General features: G+C 33.8%; 1 protein-coding gene across 3 annotated transcripts; it reads left to right on the forward strand.

Annotated features, from left to right (window-relative positions):
- Positions 1-1,671: 1,671 nt before the first annotated feature.
- Positions 1,672-7,195, forward strand: LOC114285602 (Pentatricopeptide repeat (PPR) superfamily protein). Of its 3 annotated transcripts, XR_014327711.1 has the most exons (3): positions 1,672-3,626; positions 3,863-3,910; positions 4,038-4,348. XR_014327711.1 is itself a non-coding variant. In XM_028228651.2 (2 exons), the coding sequence occupies exon 1, from the start codon at positions 2,145-2,147 to the stop codon at positions 3,621-3,623; it is 1,479 nt and encodes a 492-aa protein (XP_028084452.2). In that variant the 5' UTR covers positions 1,672-2,144; the 3' UTR covers positions 3,624-3,626; positions 6,488-7,195. The 3 variants fall into 3 exon arrangements, 2 of the variants coding, with proteins under 2 accessions (XP_028084452.2, XP_028084451.2); XM_028228651.2 differs by lacking the exons at positions 3,863-3,910; positions 4,038-4,348 and adding an exon at positions 6,488-7,195; XM_028228650.2 differs by lacking the exon at positions 3,863-3,910.
- The last annotated feature ends 15,262 nt before the right edge of the window (positions 7,196-22,457 follow it).

Genomic DNA, 22,457 nt, shown 5'->3' on the forward strand with positions numbered 1-22,457 from the left:
TCACTTTTTTCTTATTTAGTAATCTAAACAAGTTATTAAAGTTAAGAGAAATTTTTATTTTTATTTTTATTTATTTTTTATTTTTTATTTATTATTTTTTTTTTTCAAATCCCTCCATCCAAATGAGGTGTAAAGCATAACAAATGACAAACATTACCAAAGTGAAACAACTAAGGTTGCGTTTGGTAGAGTTTTGTAAATATAATTTGAGAGTATAAGTTGTATTTTGAGTTTGTGAGTTGTGAAATTATGATTTGAGTATAGAAAATTTGTTTGGTTATGATTTTTTAATAGAATGTTGAATTGAGTGTGGAATTGAGTTTTGAAAGTTTGATTTAACATGTGAAGTAAGAAAATTTGTTTAGTTATGAGTTTTGGAAAGAGTTTTCAAAACTTAATTCAAATTATTATAACTCATAACAAAACACACTACTTTCACACTATTGAAAATTCTAATCAATACTCTTAACCAAACTCTTTTTAAAATTCAATTAAAAAAATTATTATTAACAGAAAATAACATTATTCAATTTTTTAATTGAAAATACTACAAAGGAAATAATATTTTTTCAAAATAAATATTCAAAAAATTTAACTCATAAATATTTAAATAATTTAAATAATCTAAAAAATTTAATAAGCAAAAAATTAAAATAAATATTCAAAAAATTTAAATTGTAAAAATTTAAATAATTTAAAATGTTAATATTTTAAATTTAAAATAACTTTACACTCAAATCGTAATCAAACACATAAAACAAAACTCAATTAAGAAATTATTTTTAAAACTTATAACCAAACACATAACTCAAAATTTCATACTACTTTCACAACTCTACACTCATATCGTAACCAAATACATAACAAAAATATATATATATTTAAAAATATTTTTATAAAATAGAGTTTAAATTTATTTTTATAAAATATTTTAAAATTTAAGAAATTTAAATCGTAATATTTTAAAATTAAAATATTTAAAAATAATCAAAAAATTAAAAACATCGTAACATATTTAAATATTAAAATATTTAAAATCTTAACAAAATTAAAATATTTTTAAAATATTTAAATATTTAAAATATTTAAAAAATTAAAATATTGATTTGAATTGAATTTTGAAAAGAGTTTTGAATTATGTGTTTAGTTATAAGTTTTGAAAAGTAATGATTATATTTTGAATTGAGTTTTAAGAAATGGGTGTAGAATTATGATTTGAAAGCTCCAAACAAACAACACATTCAAATCAATGGATAAAATTATATTTTGAGAGACTTACCAAACGGAGTCTAAAATTTTGAAAACCCAAGTGTAATAATTTTGGCTTAATTCCAAAAGTTTAAAAGATTGGTTTGATTTGGTTTGGTTTCTTTTCTATAAAATGGTAAAAATATGGTTGTTAAGTTACCTTATAAATAATGGGCAAATAACAAACACTCCTCGCGATTTGGTAAAAATACAGATTCTCCAATGAGGTTTGAGAAATTATAAATTGTTCTCTGAGGGTCAAATTTTCATAACAAATCAGAAAAAATTAGGGAAGAATCTGTATGAAAATAAAAACTTCAAAGGATAATTTATTATGAAAATATAAACTTTAGAGACGAGATCTAATTTCTCAAACCAAAAATCTATGTTTTCACCAAATCACCATGTTTGTAATTTGCCCTATAATAATCGATCGGAGGAAATAACAGTTTCGGTTGCAAGTTGCAACACATGAACCGCATGGGGAGGCTCGCGAAGGCCTGAAAATTGAATTGGATATAAAGCTGAGACTACGATTCGTCCAGTTAATCAACAACGAGCTCGGACAATCAGAGTTTTGTTAACTGGGTTTTGTCTTAATCAGTCTCAAATCGGTGATTTATGACTTTTTACAAATCTCAGTGTTTTTGCCCTCCATCTGTTCGACATATTGCCTCAACCAATTTCTACATCATCACCAATGGTGTAGGCTTTGGTCTTCCATTGCATCAGAGAGACGAATTCAAGTTTTCTCTATCAGGGTTCAGACCATCTGTTTGATAGATTGCCTTAAAGAATATGGTGATCCATTACATTTGCAATTTCATGTGAACTTGCCTATATATGATTGATAACCTTGAAGTGAACGACCCTTTCACCGATTTGCTTTGGAAGAGATGTTTTTCTTGCAGAAACAAAAATGGCAAAGATTGTCGCTGCAAACTATCATTACCCAGAAACCAAAAGGCCCAAAACAACATTTTCCATCTCTCTACTGCACAATGCCACGTACACCGTTGTGTTCAGACTTGCAAGAGCTGTGTAGTGTTGTTTCTAGCTGCATTGGCGGCTTAGATGAGCTCGAAACCAGTCTTAGTAATTTTAGTATTCCTTTCACATCATCGCTTGTTACCCAAGTCCTTGATTCTTGTAAAGACGAAGCACCCACTAGGAGATTGCTTAGGTTCTTCTTGTGGTCAGGCAATAATTTGGATGATAAATTGGAAGATGAGGATTATAATCATGCGATTCGGGTGTTTGCTGAGAAGAAGGACTTCAGGGCGATGGATATATTGATATCGGATCTTAGTAAGGAAGGTCGGGAAATGGAAACCTGGACTTTTAGTCTTGTAGCCGAGGCATTGGTTAAATTGGGGAGGGAAGAGGAGGCTTTGGGGATCTTCAAGAACTTGGAAAAGTTCAAGTGCCCACAAGATAGAGTTACAGTCACAGCTATTGTCAGTGCTCTTTGTGCCAAAGGGCATGCTAAGAGGGCCGAAGGGGTTGTTTTGCAGCATAAGGATAAGATTTCAGGTGTAGAGCCTTGCATTTATAGGAATCTGCTTCATGGGTGGTCTGAACAGGAGAACGTAAAGGAAGCACGAAGAATTATCAAGGAAATGAAGTCTCTTGGTGTTATGCCGGACCTTTTTTGTTATAATACATTCCTCAGGTGCCTTTGTGAGCGAAATTTGAAATCAAATCCATCAGGTCTTGTTCCTGAAGCTTTGAACGTGATGATGGAAATGAGGTCCTATCGGATTACCCCTACCTCAATCAGTTACAATATATTGCTATCTTGTTTGGGTAAGACACGAAGAGTCAAAGAATCTGTTCAAATTCTCGACACGATGAGAAGTACAGGTTGTTCTCCTGATTGGGTTAGCTACTATCTTGTTGCTAGAGTTTTGTTTTTGACAGGGAGATTTGGCAAAGGTAAGCAAATAGTTGATAAGATGATAGAAGATGGGTTGGTGCCGGAACGAAAGTTTTATTATGACTTAATTGGTGTTCTCTGTGGAGTGGAGAGGGTGAATTATGCTCTTGAGCTCTTTGAGCAAATGAAGAAAAGCTCGTTAGGTGGATATGGGCCTGTTTATGATTTGCTTATACCAAAGCTTTGTAGAGGAGGTGCGTTTGAAAAGGGCAGAGAGCTCTGGGATGAAGCAACAGCTATGGGTGTCGTTCTTCAATGTTCAAGTGATGTGTTGGACCCCTCAATCACTGAGGTTTTTAAGCCGGTGAGGAAGGTGAAGGAAGAAATGAACCTTCTTGACTACACACCTAGAAGTGGACTGGAAGTTGCAAAGGTTGTCAAAAAGAAGAATAAGGGTAAAAGGAACAAAAAGAAGGAAAAGAATGCTTCTCGAACTTAATTGGTATTTTATTTCTTCTTCATTTGTTGCTCTTTGATTGTGCTTTCTTTTTCTTATTATTGTTATTTAGAAAAAAATCCCTTCTTACTTTCTTTTATTTTTTATTGTGATTGCAAGGAAATGCATTTATTGCTCTTTATCAGGATATTGTTGTTGCTATGTGCTGACTCTTGAGTAACATGCTATCATTTTATTACTTATCCCCAAAATTAATAAATCGTTGCTTTGATATAAACCAGGGATTAGTCTTCACAACTTTCTGCAGTTTTAGATCTCAAAACAAACATGTGCGTGTTATTATTAGTAACATCACTGAATCACATTCCTTTCCTCATTCTTTCATCTTTCCGATGCATATTTGGGCGTGTTTGTTTGCCAATATCATAATCTGATCCAAGGATATTGTGCACACAGGGCATCTCGGGTCATGTAAATGGCAAGGGCAACGTCCTGCTTGCAAGGAGCCATTCTTATTGCAGAGTGCAAACACAAGAAAGAAACATCAGATTTCATGTTTTACGTTGAGCACACCTCTGGTCTTGAGGACTGTTTCTCTTTGATTTACTTAAAGTTTTATGGGTTATTTAGAATGGTTTTTGGACTTTGGATGAGTTGTTGCAATGACAATTCATTTCCCAGATGATACTATCATTGGTTTAAGCAAAACGCTGGTATAACTCACCCCAAATGGGTGTTTAAAAAACAGAGGCAGTCTCGTTACAGAACCTAAAGCCTGTTGCATTTGGTATCAAATTTAGTCTTCAAATTCTGTGCCTTGCCTTTGCTTCTTTTTTTTAAAAAATCTATCCGTACCAGAAATTTTAGTTTGACCCTCCCCAGATCCCACAGTGACAAGAACCTTGTGCACTAAGACTGCCTTTTTTTTAGCCAGATTGTTTTGCATTCAATTTCAAATACTTGGAGAAGTCTTGTTGAAATGCTCATCTCATGGTATGCCATATTAGTTCCTAAGATTCAAATATAAAGGTCCAATTTTCCGGAGTGGTTTTTGATTTTGAAGTATTTGTGGGTGGGGGCAAATGCATAGTTGAATATGAATTGCCCTGCTATACTCTAGTAAAAGAGCACCATGAAAGTTCTTGATTTACCAGGCAACCTTAGCTGTAACTGTGAGTTGGCTTTACAAATGAACCAATAGCCTCCTGAAATTGCAGACAGACAAGCTTATAGTTTAGGAAGATTTATTTGTCAGTTGGTAAAGTTTCCGGTTCAGGTCGTGTTAGGGGCTCTGATGGGTGCAACCGAGTGATTAGCATTTAACGACACGTAGCTGATGCTCGGTTCCACTGTTTCCCCCAACAGTTCTTAACTGCAATCAGAAAACACACATTCAATTCTTACATCCTGATTCTAACATAGTTCTCTGATAGTCAGCATTCAAATTTACTTGGTCCAAGATCAGACTCTATATATCAGGGTTTGTAGTCAAAGCTCACCAACAAAAGCCACTCACTGTCTTGCAATTACAATAACCATATTAGAACTGCATTTGCTGATTTATCCCTATGACAATGACAGTCTCCCTGAAATAAGGGGTGAGGGAAGAAGGACTGGGGTGGTGGTGGGTGGTATGTAGGGTTAGGATTAATTTTGATATTAAGTGGAGTGTCAAAAAATTTTAACAAAATTTAAAATTAGTTTGTGAGGGTTCCAAGTAATAGTAACATTTTTTTGATTTTTAATTTTTTTTATTTTAAAAATAGAGTAACTAACATGTTGAAATGTAATAAAAAAGAGGAAAATGGGACAACAATGGCCCCACCAGACGGAGAGCGGTGGAGGATTAGTAGTAATAGTAGTCGTAGTGGGCACATGAGGTAGCAAGCGCACATGGGGGGAAGACGGCAATCAATCAAAGCCATAAGAAGATGATCTTCAATAGACACAATAGTTTTGATTGAGATGAGATTCCCTTCAATCATGTGCCATATGTATGTGTGCACATCAATGTCCTATGTATATCATATCTTGGTTATTTACACCAAAATTCTTGAGATTGAGTTTGATTAAATAGATAATATAGGAAAGTAAAAGAAAAAGAAAAAAAAAAAGATAATTTTTTTTATGTATTTGTGTAGGTAGACAGTCTTAGAAAGTAAGGAATCTAAATTTTTTTTGTACAACTCAAATTAGTTTGATGGTTAAGTTAATAATTTCTTGTAAAATATAAAGGGAAATTTATTTTTTCACGCAAATCTTTCTTTTTTACTCATGTTTTTCTCTACAATTACATATTATGTAGTGATTACATATTTTTTTTCCCATCATTTTCTTATAGAATTTTTCATCTATTCAAATGCATGTAAGAAAATAAATTTTCCTTTGTTTCACTTCGTTTTTTACTGTTTTCATACTCTATCATACGTTTCTTTCTAAACAAACAGAGCCTAAATACTTGAGAAGTATTATTTTATTCTTTAAATTATAAAAACGTACAAATTAAATTTATAAATTATAAAAATATTCAAATTGACCCCTAACAAAAAGGATCAACGTGAAATATGTCAATAGTTGTGGATGTTCATTTTTAAGCTTTTATAATTAAGAGGTAAACTAATACTTCTCAAAAATTTATTTGTATATTTTTATAATTTAAGAGATCAAAATAATAATATTTCTTAGGGTTTTTTATTGATAAATCCCATTTAGAGGTGTTTTAACCCAATAAGTCCACCAAAGAAAATTATAATCTAATTAGTCCCATGTATTTATACTTTTATTCCATGAGGTCCTTTTTTCCTAATTTATATTATTTGTTGGACTATTATACCCTTATGTCTATTTGTTGATATATATTATATACAAAATAATATACATGTTTTCCTTTGTTTTTGTTGTGGTAGGATTTCGTTCTTATAAGAGAAAGGACGACGGCACATAGTTCGCGGTAGCGTTTCATTGCGATACGGTTTCATTCCTGTAGAAGAGAAGATGACGATTCAGAGTTTATGCTCTGTGTTTTTTTTTTTTTTTTTTTTTTTTTTTTTGCCATAGTTATGATTTCAGCCAGAAATCAAAGGAAGAGAAAAGAATTTGAATCAAAGAAACAAGGGTAATGGCTTACAAACTTGTTCAGTAGATTGACTAAAACCCACATTCAACTGGATTGAATAAAAAAGAAAGATGAGATGGATTTGATTACTTGTTCCTCGAAGGTGGGTTTAATTTGATTTGGATTGGTGGAATGGTGAAATTACACGGGTTGTTAATGATAGTGATATGATGAAACTGAAGATGTGGGTGATAATTTTTTGTTTTCAGAGAGATTGAGTTTTTTTTTTTTTTTTTTTGGATTTATAATTCCATTGCTGCCATTATTTTTGGTTTTTCTGTCAATCAATGTGAATGTTCACATTTCATATTGTTTGGAAGCTTAAGAAATGAGTGTTAGAATTGTGAAGAATGAGGTTTCTGATACAGTAATGTAGCTTTCTTTATAAAGAGATGAGGTGTGTTTGGTTTGATTTGGATTACTGTAATGGTGAAATTGTAAGAGGTGTTAATAATAGTGATAATGATGAAGATGGAGACAAAAATTATGAAGATACAAAGGAGGATTTGTGTGATTGTTTTTTTTATTTTTTGAGAGATTGAGATTTTTGAATTTGGAGAAGACGAATACTGTGCTCTGTTTGATTATATTGTCTTAAGGTTAGTATGTAATGGATGCATGTCATTTGTGATTGGATTTATATGAAGTGTTGTATGCTCTGTTTTTTACTTCCAATTTAATTTCTAGAATTGATGGACATGCAAGTTTTTTTTTTTATTGTATGAGGTTATGGATTTTGGCTGGTTATGTGGTTGAATTATGACTCTGTTTTTTTGAATGTGGTGAATATTCACATCGCATTGAAAATGTGAATGTATATGAATGATTGTATGATCTATTTCTTGCTTTCAACATTATTATCTAAATTAAATTTTGGTTGGTTATATGAGGATATGGATTTTTCCTGGTCATGTATATTGTAAGGCATGCATGTGTGTGATGTGAATATTTACATTCTTGTTACCATTGACAGTATCAAAGTAGTTAACATGAATATTTATATCACTGTAACCATTCACATTACCAACATATTACCAAATCATTTATGTGAATATTCAGATTTGTATTATGAATTGTCATTGTGAGTGTTTTTTGCTAGCAAAATGGGATGTTGTTGTGTATATTATGATGCATGCATGGGCGTGGTGTGAATATTGACATGTCTGTTACCATTTACAACATGAAAATATATGATGTGAATATTTACATTCTTGTTACCACTGACAACATCAAAGTAGTTAACATGAATATTTATATCATTGTAACGATTCACATTATCAAATCATTTGATGTGAATATTCAGATTTGTATTACGAATTGTCATTGTGAGCGTTTTCTGATTACAAAACGGGATGTTGTTATGTATATTATGATGTATGCATAGGCGCGGTGTGAATGTTGACATACCTGTTACCATTTACAATATAAAAGCATATGATGTGAATATTCATATCATCTGTAACTATTAACATCATCAAATTATTTGCTGCGAATATTCACTTATGTGTTAAGAAATATGATATTCACACCGGTTACATTGTGTTACAATAATATTTTAAGTAATATTCACATCAATGTGAATGATCAACACGAAATAAGCCTTAAAATACATATATATATATATATATATTGAATGAAATTGGAGTACAAGCATTGATACAGAATTGATTTACACTTAAGCTAGTCTGCTCCAATATGTCAAAACTATTGATACTAAAATATCTTAAATGTGGATAACAATTATGAATAACAATTACAGGTGGACACCCCCCACCTATAGGTTTTCATATTGTACTGTCTTTGTGTGATTCAGAAAAATATGTACAATGAGTCTCTTATTTGACACCATTCAAAGCGATTAAGGCTGTCAACAAGTTCCTCACGGTATACATGCACCCTGATGATGTAACACACTGCGGGCCCGCAATTCACCCTGAAAATGCAAAGTTGTTATTAATAGAATTTGAAATTTAGGTGTGTATAATGGATGTGGGAGATGTGTACAAATTGATTTAAGGCTTACCATTGGTTTGTAGTCATTATCAATATCTAACAATTTGATGTAAATATTGACATTGTGTACAATAAAATTCAGATTAAACCAAAAAAGGATTGACAACCATTCAAGATTATGGGCTTTTCATCAACAAGCAACAATACTAACAACTTTGTTAATATCTACATCATATTCCATTGATAACAGAAGGTGAATATTGACATTGATGTTAGAATGTGAATATTGGCATTATGTTCAGAATGTAATTATTTCATCACCATCAACAACCAACAACATTAACAAATCTGACATTGACACAAGGGAGGAGATAGTGAGTGTATTACAAAAGAGTGTATTACACGTGACAATTTAAGACAAACAAGTCATTACCAATATATAACAGTCTGATGTAAATATTGACATTATCTATAATGAGATACACATTGAACCAAAAGAGAGTTGACAATCATCCAAGATTAAGAGCTCTAATTGCTTTATAACCATTAACACATAATAATACCAACAACTCTGTAAATATTTACATCATATTCCATTGATGTTAGAAGTTGAATATCTACATTATATTGATAATGTGAATATTGACATTGAAGTAGATATTTACATCAATGTCAATATTTACACTATATTCACATCATATTTGATCACCTTTTAAATATTATACAGATTATGTATAATGGAATACACATTGAACCAAAAAAAAGTTGATAACCATTCAAGATTAGGGGCTCTAATTGGTTTATAACCATCAACACGCAACAATACCAACAACTCTGTAAATATTTACATCATATTCCATTGATGTTAGAAGTTGAATATCTACATTATATTCGTAATGTGAATATTGACATTGAAGTAAATATTTACATCAATGTCAATATTTACACCATATTCACATCATATTTGATAACCCTTTAAATATTGTATAGATTATGTATAATGGAATAGACATTGAACCAAAAGAGAGTTAACAATCATCCAAGATTAGGAGCTCTAATTGGTTTATAACCATCAACACGCAACAATACCAGCAGCTCTATTATATTCCATTGATGTTAGAAGTTGAATATATATATTATATTCATAATATGAATGTTGACATTGAAATTAGAGATGTGAATATTCACATTACTGTTAGGGTACAAATAGGAGTGAGACAACACCAATATATGTTGATTTTTCATATTGACACAAACAAAATTTCACAACATAAAGGAAACAACACATGTGAAATAGCTAGCCTTAGAATGTGAATGTTCACATTGATTGTTACTCAATAACATATAATCAACAAACAACACAAACATTGATTGTTACTCACATTACTGCTAGGGTGCAAATAGGAGTGAGACAACACCAATATATGTTGATTTTTCATATTGACACGAACAAAATTTCACAACATAAAGGAAACAACACATGTGAAATGGCTAGCCTCAGAATGTGAATGTTCACATTGATTGTTACACAAACATTTGAGACTACGAAACTGAGAATAAAGCAGATAATCAACAAACAACACAACAAACATCATAATGTAAATTTATAAAATAGCTAGCCTTAGAATGTGAATGTTCACATTGATTGTTACTCAATAACAAGAGAAACAATAAGATGTTATTATTTACAACATGCCTACAAGAATTCACATTGAACTAAAACAACGTTGACAACCATCCAAAATTAAGGTTGTAATTATTTGATCACCATGAATAACCAACAACACCAACAAGTCCGACATTGACATAAGGAGGGAGATACAACATACCCCATAATGTAAATTCATAAAATGGCTACCCTCAGAATGTGAATGTTCACATTGGTTGTTACTCAATAATAAGAGAAACAATAAGATGTTATTATTTATAACATGCCTACAAGAATTCACATTGAACTAAAATAGAGTTGGCAACCATAAAAAATTGGACATCAACACCAACAAAAACAATGTAAGTTTATCCAGTAATGAACAGTAATGTGAATGTTCACATCATCTATGTTTGCAAAATCAATTCCGAAAACATCAACAGTTATAGGGCAATGTAAATGTTTACATGGGTGATCACATTATGTTATAATTAGCTGAAAAATAAAGGGTGGAACCAACAGCACCAAACAACACCTAACAACACCAACAAGTCTGACATTGATGTCACAATGTGAATGTTTACATCATATTCCATCACATTGTTGAGTGAAGATTGGGGGTTCTATGGACATCAACAATCAACATTATCAACAGTGACAGTAATGTGAACATTCACATTATTATACACTGATGTGAATGTTCACATCAGTGTCTACTAATGTAAGTTTATCCAGTAATGAACAGTAATGTGAATGTTCACATCATCTATGTTTGCAATAACAGATATAATATGAAGTTCACACATTGAATGAATAAGATCATATACTATGAAGCTCACTACTGTAGAAGTTCATATTGATGAAATGGGTATAGGAGATTCACATGATTAAAATATACAACAACAACAACAACATCTGAAATAATTGGCTTGGCCCAACATTTTTCATTCCCATGTAAATGTTCACAGCTTTTGACAACACAACGTAATTGCCATTCCATTATTTTTGGGTGAACAAAACCATATACTTAGAGATTGGGATTGAGGGGTTCACATTAACAATTAGGGCATGCACGATAAAAATATGAAGTTCCACACATTGTATGAATAGAAACAGGGGATATTAGAAGTTCACAATGGTGTAATTTGAACAAGAGATTTAAGATTTGCATACAAGATTGGTGAGATTACTTACTCTTTTTCCATATTGATGGCTGGGTTGTCACAAATGGTCATCGGTGGTGATTTTGACGAAGATGGAACTTCAGGATGTTCACCAATGGTGATTTCCACGTTTCCGTAGACAGATGGTGGAGGTATGATGAAGCCGACGATGAGACGTTGCGACGATGGAACAATGAGATACGTATGAGTGTGAGACGATATGGAATACGATTTTGGGTTTTCGAAAGGATAGAGATATTGTGTGTGATCTTTTGCAAAAAAGAGAGGGGAAGAGGGACAATTATTTGATTCAAAAAGAGAGGGGAAGAGGAGAAGGGTGTTTGGGTCTTCTAATATAAAATAGGATCTGATGGAATAGTAGAAAACACTATGGGGTTTATGGAATAGGATTCTTAGATAATGAATTTATTAAAAAAGCTCCCTATTTCTTAATAATTTATGATATCTATATTATATATAAATAACCCTCTTATCTTCGGCAAGGGCTCTCCACGCTCTTCCCACATCCGCGTCCTCATTTTTCATCCATTGCTCTCCACCGGCTCTACCTACCGAACCCAGAAGAACAAACATGAGTTTCAAACCCAATTCTGTTTTGTTTAATTTTTAAAATTGCTTTTGACTTTCTTTTTTTTCTTTTTTTGTGTTTTAATTAATTTTTTTAGATTTATTTTAAAATATGAAATTTTTTGTGATTTTTTTTTTTAAAAAAATTATATATGAAAATGTATAAATATTTTATTTTTTAAATGTATATATAGATTAAGTAGATTTAAAAAGTAAAAAAAATAGATTAAAACATGGAAAATATTTACTAAGAAAAAACCCTATTTTAAATAAGAAAATATTCACTATAAACAAAACTCACTATAAACAAAACTCTTTATAATAATTTTTTTTAACATGTACATTAAAGACGGTGGGAATTGATTTCTTGAATTAATCGGTCTAATGAGCCAAATACCGAATTATCAAAAAGAATATATATATAAATTAAAGACACATTAACAAGATCTTATTTTAAATACTAATACAAGTATGATTCTGAATACAAATTTTAAGTTTATTGTCATAAATTATACAATAATGTCATAAAACACTAACTAGTGTAACTAACAAACATAATAACTAAACACAATGTTAAGTTGGTTTCACATCAAGTGATAAATCTTACAAATGGTAGCATTTTTTTTTATGGGAAATGATTTGTCTCCCTAAAAAAGCCCCCCCTAATCCCCCTAATGCCCAAAACGACGTCGTTTTGGGCTTCTTTTTTTTTTTTTTTTTTTTTGCCTTGGTTTGAAATTTAGGGGGATTAGCGGGCCAAAAATTAGGGGGATGTAGCATGACCCTTTTTTTATCTATCTATCTATCATCTAGCACTTGATCCAAATGCCACAAAATATGATAATGACTAACTGTTGAATTGTGAGTCTTTAGATCAAGTATTGGGTAATGGCTGGGTGAAGAAAGGCAAAACATTTTTGGCCTACAAAAAGTTCTTACAATTTAATATACAATGATGTTTATATGACAGGGGTCAATTTTTAATTTGTTATACATCTTATGATATAAAGCTCAACTCCTTGGACATATCATTGTGAGTCTTTAACATTTCTCGTGGAAAGGGTTGGAATTAGAATATGAATTTTAAATTCATGTCTTGTATCTTAGTTAGTATAGTAAAAGTGGTGTTTACCAGTGTTATTGCAAATTATGGATGGTATTGCTAATCACTATCCTTGTTGTGTTGGTTAAAGAGATACAGACAAAAAAAATTTGAACTTAAATATACATTTTACTTATTTTTATACATGTTTTTATATATTTTAAGAAAAATATTTGAGGGTCACAATTTTTGTGGCTCAAATGGCTCAAAATTGCCAAAACGACGTCGTTTTAACAATTTTGAAGTTGTTTTGTACTCAAAACGACGTCGTTTTGGTAATTTCGAGCCATTTGAGCCACAAAAATTGTGACCCTCAATCATTGCTGATATTTTGAATATATTTTCTAACCTTAATCAATGTCCTAAAAGCAGTAGTTAGCACTCTCCAATTATGTATTTAACAAAATAAAAATATCTATATCTGTTCATAAAATTTAATATATAATTGGCCTTCTTTTAATTTAATGAGCATAATTTTTTTTTTTAAATCATTCCTTAGCAACATAATTTTTTATAAATTATTGTTACCATCGTAGTAACTTGTCTCACATTGCTAACGTGAAAGCTTTATGCAAATGTGAAGCCTTTTGAGTATTCTCTCTTACACATCAATTTTAAAAATAAATGGGTAAATTACTTACCTCCCTTAAGATTTTTAAATTTTTGACAATTACAGAAACTTTTCTTATAGTTTCAATAATTACACTAACTTCTTTTACTTTGAAATCATTATTAAGATTCTCTCACTATTAGATTATTTAATAGAATTTGCTGATATCACACTGATGTCATACCAAAAATAATGAAATTGCCCATCAATTACTTTATCTATTCAAATGAGAAATTTTATTCACCCCCTAAGCTTTGTATATATACCATCAAAAACACATACATATTTTACCATTATTTAATAAAATCCTTAAATTTCATGCAATATTAAATAAAATTCTTAAATTGTTAGGATATTATTAAATCATTTAATGGAAGAAAAAAAAACTTATTTTTTATTGATAAAATACTTAAAATAAAAAATCTCTCTAAAATTAATGTCAGACAATATCTTAATAATTTAATATAAGATTTATTTTACACCACATAAATAACCTAAAATTTATTATTTTAAGTTATGCATTTATTATTTGAATTTTTTTTAAAGTTAAAATAAATAGATTTATTTTTTTCCTAGTAATTTGCATTACTTATTTATTCATATGTAAAAAAATATTATTTTATCTTTTCTTAATCATATATTATTCTCAAATTTTAATTTTAATTTTTGAGTCATTAAATTTCTAAGCGATATATATTTAAAAAAAACGCAAGCTAATATTTCTTATATGATTAAAATAAAATAAAAATAAAAATGAAAGTAAAAAAAAAAAAATCTAATCGCCTCATAATAAATTAAAATTAGTTAACAGGAAAGATCAAGAAATCATTTGAGAATAATAAGCAATTCAAACAATTTGTCATTTCTTACACCCAAAATTAAAATTAATCTTTACTATGATTTGTTATGTATGATATTTAAAATTTATTTCTCCATCTTTATTTATCTCATTTAAACTATTTTTATTAAATTAAATCTTAAAATTAATTTTTCATCTTCATTAATGGTTGAATTTTTATTTTATTTTTTATTTATAAATTTCAAAAACTTGTGGAAAAAAATAGAGTCAAGAAATTACATTTATATTTTTAAAAAATTATGAAAAATAAATAATAATTTCATATATATTTAACAGGGTAAATTAAATTACATTTGTGTTTTTTTTCTTTAGAAAGTGTTTTATTTCGTTGTGTTTAAATTAGTATTATAGTCTGGTTTCTCAGTCTTGTCAATAAATTTATATGAGTAATAGATATAAAGAAAAAGTAAAATTAGATAATTTAAATAATAACACTTCGTATAAATAATAATAGAACAAAATAAATGTGAAGAATTAAAAAATAAAATAAAAACTCAACCATTAATGAAGGTAAGAAATTAATTTTAAGATTTAATTTAGTAAAAATAGTTTAAATGTGAAAAATAAAGATGGAGAAATATATTTTCAGTATCTGTAGACACCCCATTTTTGACCGACCTTAAGACTCAAACGTCATCGATTGAGCGCTCGGTGATGGTGCATGTTGTGCTCGTTCTGAGGTTTCGGAGTTTTGGCTGAGAACCTTGCCTTCGGGCCTCTGAACTCTTTGTGCTTTGGCTCGGTTTGCGGACCAAGTCTTGTTTTCCCTCCCCAGAGGGAGGGAGTAGTCTTGTAGACCATCTCTCTGTGGTCGTAGACTACTTTTCGTGGTCGTAGGCCACTTTTCCTGTTTGGAGACTAATTTCTGATTTTTCGAGCCTTTGGCCACGCGCCTTGTCTTGGGACCGCTTAACATTCTCCGTTTGGTGTGGTTTTTGAACCACACCTTGTTGCCTCTTCCTAGAGGAACACTGTGATCCGGGAGACCACTTTTGTGGTTGCATACCACTTTTGGTGCTCAACAGCTGGGTTTCGAGGCTCCCGGCTGCGCGCTTTGCCTCCCGAACTCTCATTTTGCATCCGTGTTGGTTTGTTTTTGGTGCAAACCTTGTTTTTCTTGCTTGGAAGGTGGTACGAGGGTGGGAGACCAGTTTTTTCCCTTGGAGGCCACTTTCCTTCCCGCCAGCCGATTTTCTGGTCAGGAAACTGATTTTCTTGGTCTTTGGGCCACCTTTTCTAGTCTCCCACCCCATCATTGGCTTGCTTTCAGTGTGGAGACCACCAATTCCCTCTGCCGACCACTTTTTTTCCTAAGAGACCACTTGAAGTGGTCGGCCGACCACTACAAGTAGTAGGGCGACCACTTTAAGTGGTCGGCAGCTCTCCCCTTATTTTGGCAGACTGTGTGGATGCTAGTTGTGCCAGTTGGAGGGCACAAACTGTATCCTCCATACACGTGTATGGAGGGATAGCATCCAAGTTTGAGCTTCTCCAAGAAGCTTGAACCTTTGTTTTTCTATAAGAGAAGCTCTCTCTCTCCATGGCCGAGGTTCTAAAAATTTTCCTAAGGCATAAGCATATATCTCTCTCTATATCTTTATATTTGGTGCCTAAAGAGTGTGTTGTTCTTCACTTTTGCACCACAACCCTTAACCATACATGCCCCATCATTGAACTGAGGTTCTTGGAGGACATTTTTGGAGGTTAAAAAAGCTGATTCTTAGCTGAGAAATTTGCTGGTTTTGCAGTGCTTCAAGGGTAACCTCTTTTCCCCCTTTTAAGCTTTATTTTGGTTGCTCTCTTGGTCTCATTTTCATGCTTATTTAGGTTTTGCTTTCAACTGGAAAAATTTTTGTATTTAAGTGTTTTTTATGTTTGTTTAAGGCCTCTTGGGTGTTGAGGGTCTTCTACCCTCTTGCATGCCTTGTTTGGCCTTGTTTTGTGCCATGGTTTAAGGCCTTTGAACTAGTCCTTGCTTGGCCTTCTAGCCACTGAAATCCAATGGATTTTCAGTAGTAGGCATATGGTTTTGAGGCCTCAAATCAAAGGGGGGTGATCCCCTCTCTTCTTGTTTTGTTTGTTTGCATTTTTGGCCTATCAAAGGAGCATGCATCTTCATACTTTCAAGGCTTGGTTCAGGAACTTTTTCATGACTTTTAGGGTCTACCTTAGCTCTGTCTATGGCTGGTTTGGCCACCTTGTGTTTGCTTCTTGTATGTGTAGTGTATTCTCATTTGTGGCTCATCAAAGTAGCATGTCTTTCTAGCATGTATTGGCTCCATTTCAGTAGATTTTTGGCCATCATTTGACATGTCCTGACTCTGGTTTTGGCTGGTTTGGTAGTCTCTCACATGCTCCATATGCTTGTAGTGTAAATCTTGTTTACTAACTTTGTATGCATGATGTGTTGGCTCATTATCCTAGCATATTTTGGCTATGCTCTAGCATGATTTTGTTCTTATTTTAGGCTGTCTTAGCTCTGTTTTGAGACTTCTTGGTCGGATGAGGCTTGTCATGCATGCTTGTAGTGTAATAGCCTTGACTAGCTTTGAGTTTTGAGGTCTCTTGCATGCTTAACTTGAGGTATTTGCATGTTTTGGCATCATTGAAAATGATATTTCAGAGCATGTAAGGCTGTTACACTTCCATATTTTTTATTCTTTAAGTGCTCTTGAGGGTTGTGCTTTTGTGTCCTATTTGTGAGCCATTGCATGAGTCTCATTTTCGTGCCTTTCAAGCCATCATCCCAACTCATTTTTGCTACTGTTTTGGCCTGCATAGGGTCTGTTTGGGGTTAGTTTGGCCATTTGAGCATTATCTTGCATGCCTCTAGTATAATACACTTCACTAGCTTTGACGCTTGAGCCTTTCAACATGCATTACATGGGTTGTTGGCATGATTCTAAGTCATTTTGCATGCCATTTCAGTGCTGGAACATATGTCATTGTACCCCATGTTTCATCCTTTCAATGCTTTTGGAGAGTTGTGTTTTGAGTCTTAAGCTTAGGCCGATATGCATGCATGTTTGTATAGCATTTTGAGTTTCTATCTTAGTATGTATGGCCACTGATTTGGACATGGTTGAGGCCTAACCATTTTGGTTTAAGTTCATTATGCATTTTGTATGCCATGTTGTTCATAGCATTGTGTATGCTAGTATGTTAGTTGCATGTTTTCATGCTTGTCCCTTGCATCGTGTTCATATGATTGTTTCATTGCATTGAATGTTTGCATGCTTGAGCCTCATTGTGTATGCCATGCCATGTTGTTTGTTGCATTGTGTTTGGAATAGGAGTTAGTCCAAACACGGGAAACGAGGGACGTTTCATACTCGAAGTGATGAAACGTGCCTCAATTCTCGATCGCCAACACTCTTGATTATACATGATGGAGTTTTAGGCTTTATGTGTTCGTGTGTGCATTCATTTCATATTGAGTTGTGCAATTTAGCTCCTCGGCCATCATGCATCGAGATGTGTGATTGGTGGCCCTAAGGTCGAGAACCACACCCCCTTGAGTTTATGTAATGAGAGAGAGGGTGGTTGTGCATACATGTGTTGCAAATACTTTGCCATGCCCCTTTCTTGCTCTCTGTTGCAGCAAACTGAAGTCTGGCAGCAGAAACTGGTCGGCCGACCAGATAAAGTGGCTAGCTGACCACTGTTTCTGGTTTTCAGCATAGAAAGTGGTCGGCAGGTGGCCTCCAATGCCAACAACTGGTCGGCAACCCTCCTACAAATTCCCATGATGGAGTTTTAGCCTTCCGGAGCTTCTTTTTTTTTTTTGCAGTGTTCTGAGACCAGTTGCAAACAGAGGCAAATCGAGACATCGCGATGGATTTTCGCACGAGATGACCGGGCACGCATCCTTCGCCATCCAAGGCAGAGTTGAGGCAGCCTATTTTATATAGTTTACAAGCTTATTCAATTGCTAACTTAGTTAATTTGTTAATTAGTTAGAGTTATGTAATAATTAGCTGTAGCTTATTATTCATTCTGTTGTGTAATAACTAATTTAACTAGATTAGCTCAGATTAGCTAGTTGGTTCTATATTATTCATTCGGACCCTCCGTCGAGAGGGCACAGCTATTGTAAATAAGTGTGCGTGTGTGTGATGCATGTCTTCCAACCCCCATTTCTTTCTCCCTTTTATTTACCAGCTTACGATGGTTAGTCTTAGAGCATGTTTCAATTAGCATCCTTATGCTCGCATATTTGCATCCATTCATCTGTCTTGCATGCACTAGGCTCGGCGCATCATGCTAACTGCATTGTATTTCAATTCCTGTTTGAATACATGTATCAAATTGCATTTCACATGACATTTTAGAATAGCCGAGCCTATCTTAGTTGTATTTTGTATGTGTTGCATTAGACATTCTTGACATAGCTAGGATCATGCATTGATTTCTAACATAGTTTTTGTTTTGGCTCGGAGTACTCGATAAGTGTTTATGCTTTAGCATCCTTGCATATGTGTGAGTGACTGCCATGATAGCATGCTTGCCATGAGGCTAACTGCTTATGTGATATAACTGCCTGAATGTGTGTGGGTGAAGGTTAGATTACTTGAATTAGAGCAATTCATTGATTGCGAGTTTTAAGCCCACTTGAGAGTGGCAAATCACCATGTTTTCTAAGCCCACTTGAGGGTGGCAAAATCCGAATTTTAGTCTACTTGCGAGCAGCAAACCGCTTTCAAAAACAAACATGAGATGTTTTGTTCCAACTTAGGCGATCCAGTCTATACTTGTATGCTGTGCGCATCACATAGTAATTCTAGGTTAATAACCGGAATAAGAGCACATGTGTTTTCAACAACAAGATATCATGTTAGTAAAGACCGAGCATTGATCAGGCGAGCGGGGGTGATCATTGCATGACCTTCCCCTCTCGTACCCAAGTTCTCGAGCTGAGTCAACTTTGGTGATGACGGACACGTGGCCTTACGCACGAGTTAGGGTTTCCTAAATTTCTCAAAAAAAAAATATTTAGGTGGCGATTTTGTATCTGGCAAAGCAGTTCACGTTTGGCACTTCTTTCTAAAAATCAGTTTTTCAAAACGATTTGTCGGATTTGAACCCTTTGGTGATTTATCAATCTCGCATTGCACTTTGCAAGATAAGATTAAGAACCGTAACATTGAGACCGAACTGTAGTAGCTATGAACCACGATTCGTGCCCTCGCGCGCGGAGCGGAATTCCGGGCGGTCTACAGTATCATACAATAAATTAATTGATTATTTTAGTATTCTCAAATAATTTATCATTCAAGTAAAGTACAATTTTAATTTTGGGTGTAAGAAATGACAAATTGTTTGAATTGTTTATTATTCTCAAATGATTTTATAGTGATCCCGGTTTTCCTTTCTTTATTTGTTGTATCCGGACTTAGGCTCCGTGAAGTTGGTTGTTGTATGTGTCTCGTTTACATCCTTTACTCTTAATATTTGAGTCTTGGGTTGTGTTGGGCAAGTTTGAAACAGGTTGGTTGAGCTTAGAAACCAAAAGTAGTTGCCCAGAATTTAGCCTTCACGCTCGAGCGGAGATTTTGACGCTTGAGCTAGGCCTTCTTTGTTCCTTCTACGCTCGAGCGGGGGTTTTGGCGCTCGAGCGGAAATATCCATCTCCCAGTATTTTCCTCTGCAGTGTTGACACTCGAGCGGGAGTTTCGACGCTTGAGCGTGAGTTTGTGTGTGACGCTCGAGCTGGGAGTTTTACGCTCGAGCGGGGACCTGGTTCTGTAAAAGTTCTAGAAGCGTGTATCCGGCGCTCGAACGGGTATTTGGACGCTCGAGCGTGAGTCTGTGTCTGACGCTCGAGTGGGGAGTTCCACGCTCGAGCGGGAAGACGTGTATATCACTCCGAGATTTAGTTTTTTGGATCATTTTTTCAATTCCATTTCTCTCTCTTACTTTTCAAAACAGCCATTGGAGAGCTTCTCTCACTAAAACCTCCACTTCTCTCTAGGGTTTGATCTAGTTAGAGTAATCTTTCAACCTTTGGCCTTTGTAAAAAGTGTGTTGATCGTCGAGGGCTACATTTTGATCCGAGAATTTTGGGATTTGGAGCATCTTCGTTTTCTTCATCTCCTTCGTTGGGTTTCATCTTTTGAGGTAAGGATTCCTACTCACTTTTATGGGCTTTGACCTAGATTTTTAGCATGTTGTTTAAATGGTTTGATTTTGGGACTTAGGGTTTCAAAAGGTATAAAAGAGGGCTTTGTTATTTTGATTCTTAAAGATGCATTTTGGGTCTCAAAATGATGTTATTGTTATTGGTTGTTGATATTTGAACCATTGGGTTAATATTGAGAGATGGGGGGAGAAAGCCCTAATTTGTGTATAAATTAATTAGTATAATTAATTTGAGAAAGTTATGTGTTTATGAAATTGAGTCGAATGAAATAGAATGGTAGAGTTGGATTTATAAATCGCTCACTTTTAAAAATGTTAATTATATATCTGTTGAGACATTTATTATCTGTTTATAAATAACTGCTTTGGGCTATCGGTGAAGGATAGTCTTGATTGTTGTAGACACGGCATGATGATTAGGTAAATTGAAACTAATCAAGTTGTGTATTTGAACACATGGGTGCCGAGTCCCGCAGATGAAATTTTCGTAAAATGGCCATCTGAATATCTATACATGGGTGCCGAATCCCGCGGACGCAATTTTCGTAAAATGGCAATCTGAATATATCTATACATGGGTGCTGAGTCTCACGGATGAAATATCCGTAAAATGGCCATAAGAGAATGAAAATACATGGGTGCCGAATCCCGCGGACGCAATTTCCGTAAAATGGCTGTTTGTAGTATTATTGGCATGAGATGTAGTCTCCCTTCAGTTATTTGGCCAGGTACTGAGCCACGCTTTTTAAGTTGAATTTTGTTGAGTTAGACATTTATCAAGTGCTAATATTTTAGTTATTGCTCATACTATGTTTAGCATATCTCTACTGGGCATTGGCTCACCCTATATGGGACATCATTTTCAGGTACAGGTAGCATGCCATCTCCAAGGACGTAGCTTGGGAGGCTTGAGACTGTTGGACTGTTTTGTGTTTTTTGTTGTATTACATGTATAGCAAGCAGAGGGCTTATTTTTGTGTAAAGTTAGTACTCTCTTGTCCTAACCAAGTGTTGGCTTGAAAAGTTGTAAACCCATAGGACATTTACTTTTGATGTCAACATGTAATACTTTTTGTAAGAATACTCTGATTTTGTAATATAATATCTCCTTTCAGTATCTTGAATGTATGAAATTATGAGTTTATTTTGAAGGCGTTACAACTTGGTATCAGAGCATACCGGGTTCGAATACTTTGGGTACGCGGGATGTGGTTAGTGCCACAATGGGTTCGTCTCGCTTGATAGAGACTTAGATGCAGTGTTATATGCTTATGTGATAACATGTTTATGTGACTATTTGGGTATGGGATTTAGCTTCTAGGATGATTAACTGGATCCTTGGGTTTCTATGAGTCTTGTTGGAAAAGCACTTGATCAATGCTGTTTCTGACCGGAACTCTAGTAACGCCTCGGGACTCTCATTATCCGGAAATGAAATTCGTAGGTGCTTATGTGATTACGTGCTTACGTGGAGTGAATTACAGTTATCCATTACATTAGGACGCGAGTGTTATAGCTTCGGCACATTTGTGAATGTGCTAATGTTCTTCATTACCGTTATTAGGATGTCAGGACGAGGACGTGGTGGTAGGCGAGGCAGGCCTAGGAGGCAGGAAATGCCTATACCGGATGATATTATGGCGCAGCAGAAAGGGGTTGGTCAGGCCAATGTGGCCGAGCCAGTAGGACAGCAGGCTATG

Source organism: Camellia sinensis, chromosome 4 (genome assembly GCF_055761805.1).
Source record: "Camellia sinensis isolate YWXY chromosome 4, ASM5576180v1, whole genome shotgun sequence".
NCBI classification, from domain to species: Eukaryota; Viridiplantae; Streptophyta; class Magnoliopsida; order Ericales; family Theaceae; genus Camellia; species Camellia sinensis.